This window comes from Ictidomys tridecemlineatus, chromosome 4 (genome assembly GCF_052094955.1).
Source record: "Ictidomys tridecemlineatus isolate mIctTri1 chromosome 4, mIctTri1.hap1, whole genome shotgun sequence".
NCBI classification, from domain to species: domain Eukaryota; kingdom Metazoa; phylum Chordata; class Mammalia; order Rodentia; family Sciuridae; genus Ictidomys; species Ictidomys tridecemlineatus.
Window position 1 is genome coordinate 80,311,038 of NC_135480.1, and position 13,288 is coordinate 80,324,325.

Below are 13,288 nucleotides of genomic sequence, written 5' to 3' on the forward strand. Positions count from 1 at the left end.
GAGGGGATGATGGCACTGATTGGCCAGGTCAGGATCACAAGTCCTGCTCCAACAATGATGTATTAGGGGAACATCGGATTCATGAGTTAGGCATGGTCACCTGCTCCATCACAGGAGCTGGAGCTGGAGTTCCATCCAAGCACACAGGATGAGAATGGGGAGGGTGTGCTCTTAGACCACAGAATGGAGTATAGGTGCTGCATTTCCAGAACTCCATAAGGCACACTACTTCAGACTTTTCCATCTTTTCTGTATATTTAATCCATCTTTGTTCTTTGAGAGTATATTTAGGCATTGCTTCCTCTAGGAAACCTCCTATGACCTGTCTTTCATTCTAGAGTGGATGCCCAGAACATAATCTGTGCATCTACTCTGGAGTGGACTTATAATTCTTTGTTCCAGAATGAGAGCTCCTTCAAGACAAGGACTTTGCTTCTTTTCTCTGAATCCCTAATACTGAGTACAGGGTTCAACATAATCAATGTTTGTTGAATGACTGAGAAGGAATGCATGCATGGATGCTTGCATCCATGTAGCCTACTGTGTGCTGTGGCCTCTCATTCCCTGAGTGTACAAAGCTATACCTGGATAACTGCACTGAGGAGCAATAGAACGCTTGCTCAAGCAGAAGCTGGCACTTCTAGGGTTGCAACTGCAGGCTAAGCATGAAGACTGAGTGGGAAAGGAAGTTCACCACCTTCATGGCATGGTCACTCTGAAGTGTGTCACCAGTGCTGCTTCTGTCTTGGACTGCTAGACCCCAAGCACTTAGTCTCCTCCCACCCTGAGGCCCCAGGAGGGCATCTGGTCACATCAAGTCATAGGATTATGTTTTCATTTTTCCACAGCCATTCCTTTCTTTCTATTGCACGGCTCTCTTCTAGACTCCTAATAGTCTCTCTGCACCTCATCTTTGCTCTCCCCTTTGCCTGGCATAAGAATGGTCCTTAAATCCCAATTATTATGTCTCCCATTTCATGAGAAACCTCTGTGCTTCCAAGGTTAGTTCTAAGTTCTTGAACTTGAAATTAACATTCATTCTCAGTGCATCTCTAGAATTCACATGCATGCACATGTCCTGCTCTTCCCCTTCTCTGGCCTGTGCCCAGCCTCTAACCCCCTTTCCCCTGCTAAATGCATGTTTGTCTTCATGCTGCTGGTCCTCTGTGTCTCAGTATCCTCACTTTCTCCTGTTGTTATCCAAGCCTACTCTTTAATACCTATATTTGTTGTTGAGTGTTTTCTTATCTCTTCTACTCCCACTGATATTTTCCTTCTTTGAACTATTTTATCTCTAGAAAAGTTGAGCCTGTATCTGTTGTATCAATCTATCAATCACTCAATTAGCACTTAATCATACACTGCTTTTTACAGGTATTTAGTCTCTCCATTATTAGATTAAAAACTCTTTTATTTCCCTCCACAGCACTTAGCAAAGTGCTGGGAATGCAGTAAATGCACAATAATTGTTAAATGAAAAATTTAAGGGAAGGCTGTTGAATGAAAAAGGAGCAAATGAGTAGAATGACTTTAGAATTCTTTGATTTTAGTTTGGTTGTGAATTCTATTTGTACCTTTTGTCACTTAAGTGAACCTCATTTCCACATTGGTAAATTACAGATAATCTTACCAATTCTACACAGGGTAGATTATGTTGAACACTAAATGAGAAGTCATACATGTAATCTCTAAAGGTAAGTGCTTAGTGTTTCTCTTTAATAAAATCTTAATTTTAAAATATTTTTCTTCTTACTTTTAGACTTGCAACCTTGTTTCTTGAAAGAGGGCCCAACAGGATAGGCAATATTTACAAAAAGGCTGTTTACAGACACTTTACAGATGGGACCTATTCCACGGAGATCCCCAAGCCCTCCTGGCTTGGGTTCCTGGGCCCCATCTTGAGGGCTGAAGTGGGTGATGTGATTGTCATTCATCTCAAGAACTTTGCTTCTCGACCTTACTCTTTGCATCCACATGGTGTTTTCTACAATAAAGACTCAGAAGGTAAGTACCAGTTCTCTGTTACTGAGGTCCTGTTTCCATTTCAGAGCAAAGGCAACTGTCCATTACAAGTAAAGGGATTCTAAGAGCACAATGATCACACACATTAATTTGCCTTCCTCTCCCTCCTTCCATCTCTCCCTATCTCCATCCATCTGTTCCCCTTTCTTTTCTTCCTTCCTTCTTGCTCTTCTTTATGTTGACACAGAGCAGGTAGGTTGGGTGCAGACACATGTTCCAGGGCAGCCAAGCTTGTCTGGCTGCTGGACTCCCTTGGCATATGCTCACTCCACTATGCCCCCAGAAACACAGCTTTCTTCTTTCTAATGCCCCTCAGCTGCACCTAAATAGCAAACAGAAAAGCAGCCCGCTGCTGTCACTAGTTGCATCCTTGGCTGAGGGGTGGTGTCTCAATATGTTGATCTCCACTGCTCAGCTAGGCAGTTGTCTTGGTGCTTGCTTTGTGAAACAGGCCTTTCTTCTTGAGTTTTGAGGGGGTAGTTTCTGGATTCCTCCCTAATTAAAAAAATTCTTTAATACTCTTAGACTTTTGAGATAGAAGCACTTCTTAGACATCAGAAGCATTTTCTGCCTGTGTTATTTAGTTTTCCATCATTATAACAAATACCTGAGATAAATAAACTTAACAAAGAGAAAAGGTTTATTTTGGCTCACAGTTTTGATGTTTTAGTCCATGATCAATCAAGCCTATTGCTTCTGGGGCCATGGTAAGGCAGCAAGCCCATCATGACAGGATTGTGTGGCTCAGCAAAAGTGATAAGAGAAAAAGGAGATTGGACATCTCTAACTACTGCTGCCCTGGGGAACAAGTCTTTAACATTTGGGAGACATTTCGGATTTAAATGACAGCAGCACCCCTTGGAGCAGTCTTGCTCATAACCAGGTGGAATGGGTTGAATGATGCTGCACCTGCTGGGTCACTGTATCTGGGAATGTGTCGACACAGTACCATTAACTCTGATTCCACCCACCTTATCGTCAAGGAGGAGTTTGGGTGCAGACACATGTCCCAGGGCAGCCAAGCTTGTCTGGCTGCTGTCCCCTCCAGGTCTGGCTGCTTATACCCTACCAGGTATACACAGCTAAAGGAGAGAACTCTGGCAGTGAACATGGCTTTTCCCTTTGTTCTCAGTCCTTTGATAACAACTGACCTGTAGCAAGGACTTGGTAGTTCTTAGTTGTTAAGGATGAACACATTAATTTTTTTCTTTTATTTTTTTCTTTTCTTTTTTAATATTTATTATTGGTTATTCAAAACATTACATAGTTCTTGACATATCATATTTCATACATTTGATTCAAGTGGGTTATGGCAGGTAAATTTTAAGAAGTTTTGCAAATATAAGGGATACTTTTATGACTTTTCTTTAATTTTTTAAAAGTATTATTTTTGCTGCAGGTTGAAAATAAGATAGCTGTGACTGTTTTTGTTTTTAATATGGAGGAACTAGGGCATCTTTGAATCTTTGTCTTCATCACTCCATGTTTCTGGAAAGCATACCTTTATAGAGCTGATGGTATTCTAAGATCCACTAGTCCACTGCCACAGATCCTTTAAAAAGTTGTGGTTAAGGTAGACATAAGAAACAACTTACCATTTAAACCATTTTCACAGGTACAGTTTGGTGGCATTAAGTACATTAAATGTTATTCAACATTCAATACTATCCACTTCCAGAACTTTTCACTACCCCCAACAGAAACTCTCTATCCATTATGCAAGACCTCCCTTTTTTCTCTCTCCTTCCTTGGTAATTTCTATAGACATCTGTCCAAGAATTTCTAGGGACCTCCTGTAAGTAAAATTATTCAATATTTATCCTTTTGTGTCTGGCTTATTTCACTCAGCATACTACTTTCAAGATTCATCTATACTTAAGCATGCCAGAATTTTATTCCTTTTTAAGGCAGAAAATATTGCATTCTATGTATATACTTCATTTTGTTCATCTTCTCATCTCTTGGTGGATGCCTAGGCCGTTTCCACCTCTTATCTGTTGTGAATAATGCTGCTATGAACACTGATGTGCTACTGATCCTTAAGAACATCTGTGAAAGTCTGGAGCCTTTGCATTGGAAAATATGTATGTGCACAAAATCTGGAACTCAAAGTTTAGGGATTCTTAGAGTCCCTGAAATCAGCCATGGATCCCTAAATTAAGGACACTTACAAATTCTTTACCCAAAAAAAGCCTTCTCTACACCCTATTTCAAGAACATTTCTCCCATGTTGAGGAGCCTGTTGGTTTATCCAATAGCACTTATCAAAATGGCATAGCAAAAGGAAACTTTTTTCTTTGCTTCTTTGTTAGTGTCTGTCTCTACATTAGACCATAGATTTCCAGGGAGCAGAGATTATCCTGGGATGTGTTGGACACTGTCCCCAGTGCCTGGCCTAGGTCATGGCATGTACCAAGTGCTCTCTCAACACTGTAGTACCTCCCAGATATATGATGTTGGAATCATAAAGGTAAGAAGTCAAGAGCCAGAGAGGGAAAGTGCCTCCACAAGTTCTTCCAACTGGTTAGGTGCTGAGTTGTGATAAACATAGGCTACTTGTCACCCATTCTCTCTTCCATTCTGGGGCTCTCCCTACCACTCCACACTGATCTTTTGCCCTCCCTTTACTATGTACAAATCTCAGTAGGCCACCATGAGACCTTGACCCTTAACCTTACTGGATCTGCCAGAGGGGTGGTTGTTAAAATTCAGAGCAATGGCTAGGTCCTTACCTCATGTGACACAGGGGTTCTAGATTCACTTTTATTTGCTACCAATACACATTGTTAAAAGGGTTTGCATTCAATCATAAGTCTTCCATGAAATACCCAGTAGGTGTTAGAGATTGACACTGGGTATTGGCAATAAAAGATGAATGAATCTTAGATTACTATAAAAATTAATATAAGTGTAAGGGATTTATTTTAGGGCCTGAGTTCTATCCCACTGATCTATATATTTATCTTTGCACTGATGCCACACTTGGTTTATCCAATAGTACTTGATTAATGTGGATTTATAGGAAGTTTCCAAGTTGAGAATATAAATCCTCCATCATTGTTCTTCTTTTTAGGACTTTTGTCTCTTCTAGCCCCTCTGCATTTCCAAATACATTTTAGATCATCTTATTAATTTTTACCCCCTAAATAATTTTTTAAACATTTATTTTTTTTAGAAGTAGTTGGGCACAATACCTTTATTTTATTTATTTATTTTTATGTGGTGCTGAGGATTGAACCCAGGGACTCACATGTCCCAGGCGAGCGCTCTACCTCTGAGCCACAACACCAGAAACTCATATCTTGATGAGGATTGCATTGAGTGTATTGATCAATTGTGGAGAAATTTCTGTCTGCATTTTAAAAATGAATTGACATACTAACAATATTGAGTCTTTCAGTCCATGAAATGAATATGAAATTTGGATCTTTAATATTTCTCAAAAATGTTTTAGATTTTAGTGTCCATAATTTGCATTTTTTTGTTAAAATTATTCCAAGGTATCTTATTTTTTTCTGATTCTCTTATGAATGGAATAATCTTCTTAATTTCATTTTTGGAGTGTTTTTACCAATGCATAAAAATACAACTCATTTTTGTGTGTTGATCTTATATCAGCTTGTTAAACTTGTTTATTAATATATGTTAGTAGGTTCCTTGGGATTTTCTCTATGTAGGTCATCTTGAATAAAGACAGTTTTGCTTTTTCTTACCAATCCATATACCTTTAATTTTTTTCTTTACCTAATAGGCTAGTACCTGTGGAGCATTACTTAATAATAGTGACAAGAGCAGACATTCTTGCCTTTTTCTCAATTTTAAGTAGAAAGCACTTCTTAAAAAAAGTTTTTCCCCCTATTGAGCATGATACCAGCTATGGATTTTTCTTGGTTACCTTTTATCACGTTGAGGAAACTGCCTTTAGTCCTAGTTTGTTGAGAGTTTTTAACTTAAGTTCTAGATTTTGTTGAATGAGTTTCTGCCTCTGTGAACCATGTAATATTTTTCCTTGATTTTTTTTCTATTCATTGATTTGCAACTTTAAAATCTGATTTCGTCATGATATAAATCTTAAAATGTTGCTGGATTTGATTTACTCATATTTTCTAGAGGATTTTCATGCCTGCCTTCATGCGGAATGCTGGTCTGTAGTCTTCTTGTGATGTCATCATCTGCCTTTGGTATCAAGGGAACACATCATAATAAATCAGGAAGTCTGCCTTCTCCTATTTTCCAAAAGACTTTGTAAAGAATTTGCATTATTTCTTCTTTTTATCTTTTTGTAATCAGGGATTGAACCCAGGAACACTTAACCACTGAGCCACATCCCTAGCCCCTTTTTATTTTTTATTTAGAGACAGGGTTTTGCTAGGTTGCTGATGCTGGTTAAGAACTTGTGATTGTTCTGCCTCAGCCTCCTCAGCTGCTGGGATTTCAGGAATGCACCACAACCCCTGGCTTCTTTTTTCTAGTTTTCTAAGGTGAAAGCTGAGGTTATTGATTTGAGGCGACTCTTCTAACATAGGTGCTTAAATATCTAAATTTACTTTTTAAGCTTTTCCTGAATCCCATAAATTTTAATATGCTTTGTTCCCATTTTATTTCAGTTCCAATTTTTTTTTTGCCATTTCTTTTCTGATTTTTCTTTGACTCATGGTTATTTAGATATGTATTGTTTTATTTCCAGATATTTGGGTGATTTCCAGGATTTCTCTCTGTAGATGATATCTAATTCAATTCCATTATGATTGAAGAACTTTTTTTGTGATATCAATGCTTTTAAATTTACTGAGACATCTTATGCTTGGAATATCATCTTTCTGTGAGAATGTTCTGTGTGCTCTTGTAAAGAGTATATTCTCCAATAGCTGGGTGGAATGTTATATAGATGTCATTTAGAGTTGTTTTATAGTGTTGTTTGGTCTTTTGTATACTTGCTGACTTTCTACCTAGTTGTTTTATCACTTATTGTGAGTGGAGTTTTGAAATCTACAAAAAGTATGTTTGAGTTGTCTATTAATCTTTTCAGTTGTGTCAGTTTTTGCTTCATATATTTGGAGCTGTTTTATTAGGTGTAAATACATTTACAATTGGTATTTTTTTCTTGATACATCGATCTTAACAAAATAGCTGTCATTTTCTTTAATAATATTTCTTGCAATAAAATATATTTTGTTTGTTATCAGAATAGTCCCTTATTGCTTCTATTTGAATTACTTTACTTTCAACACATTCATGTCTCTGAGTTTAAGACACAAATATAGACAGCATAAAGTTGGATCTTGCTTTTTCCTTCAGTTTGATAATTTCTGAATTTTAATTGAGCTGTTTAGACCATTAACATTAAATGTGATTGTTGACTGGTTTGATTTATATTTGTCATTTTGCTAATTGTTTTTATATGTTTTTTGTCTTTTTGTTCTTCTGGCTCTTCTTTAATGTCCTCTTTTGTGTTTAATACATTTTAGAATATATTATTTTATTTCTTCTGCTGATTTTTATTTTTTATTTGTTCTTTTTAATGAAAGTAGAGTATATTATGTATACATGGAATATAATCTTCTGTTGAATTTTAAAAACTGTATATTATTAAGTAATTTTCTTATTGGTTGTTCTGGAAATTGTAATATGCACCTTAACTTATCACAATGTATTTCGTATTTTTACCAATTAAATTTTGAAAAATATATAAGCTTTGCCTCAATAAAGTTCTTTTCCTCTAGTGTGAGATTTATATTTTTAAGATATGTATTTTTGATATATATATATATCCTATGAGATATATATTTATTATGTACATATAATATATTGTACTTCATACTTTGTATTACTTATGACTTTTAAGGAAGTTAAGAAATGGAAAATGTGCTATGTAATTTTTTATATTAACTCACATATTTCCCATTTCTATTGCTTTTTAATTCTTATCTTGAATACAAATTATTTTCTCTAATGACATTTTCTTTTATTCCGAAGTGCTTTTTAAAAAATATTCCTTGGAAGGCAATTTTGGTAGCAACAAACTCAGTCTTTGCTTTTTATAATGTCTGTATTTTGCCTCTATTTTTGAGGAATGGATTTCTGGATTATAGCGTTGTCTGCTGATTTCTCTTTCCCAGTACTTGAGCAGTCCCCAGTGTGCAAATGACAAATCAGCCATTAACTGTTTTGATTCTCCTTGTGGGTGATGAGTCTGGTTTCAATATTATTTGTCTTCTTTCTGCAACTTGACAATGATGTATCTATGTTCGGATCTCTTTGTATTTATCAAATTCCCCACTCTATTAAAAATAAGATAATTTCCATTGATCTGTCATCAAGGTCACTGATTCTTTTGTCATTTTGAATTAGTTAGTAAGCTCCTTAATGAGTATTTTATTTCATTTATAGTACTTTTCAATGCCATAAGTCTAATATGCTTATTTTTTAAAATAATTTCTGTGTCCTTACTGAGATTCACCATTCACTGAATCATTTTGTCTGACTTTCCTTTAATTCTTTAAATATAATTCCTTTTAGATGTTTTTATGTACTTTTTAATAGCTGCTTTGAAGTCTTTATCTGCTGTATTCTACCTTTGTGGCAGTTAGGAATAGTTTCTGCTCACTCTTTTTTTTTCTCCTGACTATGAGTCACACTTTTCTGTTTCTTGAGGTCTCTGCTAAATCCAACCTAGCATTTACTGTGAACCAGACACTGCTGAAAAATTGGGTTGCAAAGATGAGTAAATACACTGTTGCTGCCTCCAGGGAGGGGTAGAGAACGGAAATTAGAAGTGGATGAGTGAATGGAACTAATGCTGATTGAGCAGCTACTGTATGTCAGCACTTGCACTACAGTTCTTATATATAGTTTTTCATTTAATGATAGAATGAAATACTATTTTCTTGATCTTCTTGTAAAATTTGTTTAAGTATCAGGACTATTCTACTATTTTAAAACAAATTTTATTGTTTTTTAAAAAATGCATGACACTATAAGGGGGATGTGGAAAACAATCTGATTCTTAATTAGTTCAAAATTTAAACAAAATTGAAGAAAAAAATTGCATAAAAAGATAGTTAAAAATTCTTGAGAGTACAGAGAGGTATATATATATATATATATTTAAAAAGTCATTTCAACCAAAGATTGTGAAGTACAATCTTTGTATTTCGAGTATTTATATTTTCCTTCCCCTAAGGAGAACAAATATCTTCACATACTCAGAGGTCTGGTTCAAATTGGCCTGCAGAAAGTTTCATTTTTTCTTTTATTTTCTATTGTGTATTTGAAGATCATATAGATTTTGCACTGTGTAACATGCTGCTGTAGTATGGGTTGGTTTGAGTGAGTCACCTATGGTTTCATGTGTGGGAGGCTTGGGCCCCAATGAGGTGTGCCACAGTCTGGCTGGGTACAATTCAGGAGCCACTTGTCAAAAGAAACTAACTTTATTTTTAGAACTACACACGCCAAACAAAACAGCTCCTCAGGAAAAAACCCTCAGAGCCCAACTGCCACCACCGGCTTCCCACAAGCCTCTCACCCCAACACCAGCCTCTCCACCTCCCACAATCCTCCTGCTCTTGAGGCCGATTGGCTGGGTCACATGGGCGGAGCCAAAGAAGTCCCCCAATGAGCAGCTCCGTGGTCTGAAAGGACAGGGAAACAGCCCAATGAGCATCACCGCAGAGGAGCCAATCAGCTAGATGTTGCTGGGGCCGCTGTGAGCCAATCATCAGCTGGCAGCTGGAAGTTTGCTGGCAGCTGGAAGTTTTCTGGGGCCCCTTTGGCTGTGGCTCTCAACATCGGTGGTGTTAAGAGGTGGTTAGATCTTTAAGAGGCGGAGCCTAGGAGGAGTTTTCAAGATTATCCCCTTCCCCTCATTTTGTGTTCCTGTCTTAACATGTGATCTCTCCCTCTCTCATATACCCCAGCCATTGTTGTGCCCTCTGTCACAATGTGGCACAGTAAAGGGGTCTTTTGTTAGAGACAGTGCTATGTTGTTTGTTGTTTGTATTGTTAGCCTCCACAAAAAAAGAAAGAAAGAATGAAAGAAAAGCAATCTCCAGTCTTTTCTCTCTTCTCCTACCCAAAAAGCAATCACCTTAACAGGTGTTTATAGTTTTTTATGAAGAAATTTATATACATATTTTTGCATGTGTGTGTGCCTATGTGTATGCATGATCATATCTTAATTAAGTTATACATAATGGCTTAATCTATAATACTATGTCCTTTCTGTTTTTCACTTTTTACTTTCTTAGAGATTTTCTCACATTAGTACATTTAATAGTTGTGCTGTATTTCACTCTATGAATATGTAATTATTTGAGATGTTTCCAGTTTTTATATTTTGAAAACATTTTCAAGTATGTTTTTAGGATAAATTCTTAGGAGTGAAATTTCTGCAAATTATATATATATTTTTTGATGGGGTGGATAGGAGTTTACAAGTTGTCCTTCAAGAAATCGCATTTTGTACTCTTCCACAATTTATGAACAAGTATTTCTTCCCAAACGTCACTAACCCTCAAAATTCCCAGATTTCATGGGTGGAAAATTATAATTTTTAAAAGCCCACATATCCTAGAAGATACTTAACTCAATGTAGTTTATTTATTCTCTTTTATGGTTAATGTTATCAAACTCTGTTTTTGGGAATGACTTTCAGAACAACTTAATATACTATCCATCCCAAATCACTTTGCTACTTTATATGTATACTTTATTTTGGATCCCAAATGATGTTCTTTATATTGAAAAGTGACATTGAGGATTTGCATGGAATTCTAGCTCCTCATTTCAGTAACAGCCATCAGCAACTCCCAATAATAATAACAGTAATAAGAGTAATAAACAGTATTACTAGTAATTTATTCAATAAATTATAAATAATTTCTAGAAAAATTGATGTTTGTATTAATTTGTATCATACAATCAAAACAAAATGAATGGTCTCAATTGAAGTTTCAAGTCAAGTCGTCTACCCATCCAATTTCCCCCAATTCTCTACCCTCAGCCTCTCCATAATGAAATTCAGATTATTCCCAACCATGCATTTCATTCATAAGACTTTTGAAAAAGAGAGTATGAGATAATGCCACTTATTTATTATTTTATTCAACAGGTATGTATTGAGCTCCCTCCATACCAGACACTGGGGAAGATCCTGTGGATACAGGTCATGATAAAAGGAAAGCTGGAATTTGCTTTCATGGAACTTGTTGTTATGGTTTAGATAGATTTTAGGTGTCCTCCAAAAACTTATGTGTGAGACAATGCAAGAAGATTTAGAGGTGAAATAATTGAGTCGTGAGAGCCTTAACATAATTAGTGCATTAATCCCCTGATAGGGATTAACTGAGTGGTTACTGTAGGCAGGTAGGAGCTGGGTTGATGATGGTGTGCCTTTGGGGTATATATTTTGTCCTTGTCTAGTGGAGTCTCTCTGCTTCCTTATCATCATGTCCTGAGCCACTTTCCTCCATCACACACCTCTGCGGTGATGTTCTGCCTCATCTCAGGCCCCAAGGAATGGAGTCAGCCATCTATGGACTGAGAGCTCTGAAACTATGAGCTGCCAAATAAATCTTTCCTCCTCTAAAATTGTTCTTGACTGGTCTTTGGTCATAGCAGTGAAAAAGCTGACTAAAACACTTAGAGTTTCACATGAGAATAGAAATTAATCAAGCCATTACACACACATATGTATATAAGAAGTACATATATAAGTAAACACTTATGCAAATACTAGGAATAAATGATGACCAGTGTTTATTGAATGGGTGCTATTTGTCAGACACTTTGATAAGTGCTTTGTAGATATTGTATCATGGCCTCAACAACTCTGTGAAGTAGGTGTTAAAATTATCATTGTCTTCTAGATAAGAAGCTAAGACTCATGGAAAAGAAGTGAATTCCCAGATCATATAACAAGTCATGGAGATAGGATTTGCTTCTAGTCAATCCAATTAATTTCAGTGGCTGTGAGGTTAACTACTGGCTATCAGCTAGCTGTCCTCTCTCTGTATGAACGCACTTTAGAAAACTGACCTAGTCCAGAGAATTCAGGATTGCTTGAGTCAGACCATTCTGTAACTTGAAATCCATGGCAAACATATTTGACCTTAATCTCAATACTATGGGGAGCCATAGAATGAATGACTAAGTAGAGAACAACATAATTGGACTTGAGATTTGAAAGATCACTCTTGCTATAGCTTGGAGAATGGATCAGAAGCAAGAGATGAATAGAAACCAGCAAGGAAGTTACTTCAGAAGCACAGGTGAGAGATGATGGCAGTTTGGGTGAGAGTTGTGATGGTGGAGATGGACAGACATCGATGAATTTGAGAAGCAGCAGGAACAAGGTCTGGTGGTGGTTTGGAAGTCAGAGGGAGGAGGAGAAGGATGACAAGAACGTTCCTTTTGCTTTGGCTTGTGGCATTGAGTACTGATGGTGACTTCCCCTGAGAGAGGAAGCAGTGACTGAGGAACAGGCTTGGCAAAGGAGAAGTAAAACTCTCAGAGAAAAGCTGTGTTTGAGATCTTTTGAGATTTACAAGTGGAGATGTCAAATAAACAGGTATCAATGCAAAGACGCTCTTAGATAATGTCCAGGCTGGAGATTTAAGTTGAAGCCACTTGCGTGTGTGGCTCATTTGGTGGAACTATGTGAATAGGTGCCCCAAGGAGGAAGCACCAGGCAGGGAAGGAAGGAGCCAGCATTGTAGCTTGACATTAGTTTCATTTTGAATAAAAATTGTTTTTTCAATATGTTAATCAGTGTTATACTCTTAGCTCGTATGGAGAGAAAAATGTAAGAAATTATTTTAAAAAGAGTATTTTTGTATCTTTTGGAAGCCATTCTTGAAAACACTGAAGACCTAATTCATTACATTATTCAATAATGTATATATAAGGTTTTCTTGAAAATATTCTTCCACAAATCAGTACTAGCAAAATGTCCTCTCTCTCTCTTAAGATATGGTTAAGTTTCCTTTAATGCACAAAGAAATAATGAAACTTAATTATATTAACCTAATATACATTAAACATATATCTAACAATGTAACCTAAATATAACCAGAAATTTAGAGCTATACTTTATACTTTATTTCCTACTTTGTACAGGTTTTTTTCTGAGTTTATCAATATAGGTGTCTCTGACTTAATTTTAAATATAATTTAAAATTAGTAAGTATTCAAAATACTTAATTTGTAAAATGATTCATATTCTTTTTAGAATAAAAGTCATTAAGAGCTAATATGTGAAAGACAG

At 36.3% G+C, this 13,288-nt stretch overlaps 1 protein-coding gene across 2 annotated transcripts in view; it reads left to right on the forward strand.

Moving 5' to 3' along the window:
- Positions 1 to 13,288, forward strand: part of Hephl1 (hephaestin like 1) — a 67,680-nt gene that overhangs the window by 14,046 nt on the left and 40,346 nt on the right. For both annotated transcript variants that reach the window (XM_078046881.1, XM_078046882.1), the window contains exon 2: positions 1,760 to 2,004. In XM_078046881.1, coding sequence (XP_077903007.1) covers positions 1,760 to 2,004 — 245 coding nt within the window. The remainder of the gene's footprint in view (positions 1 to 1,759; positions 2,005 to 13,288) is intronic.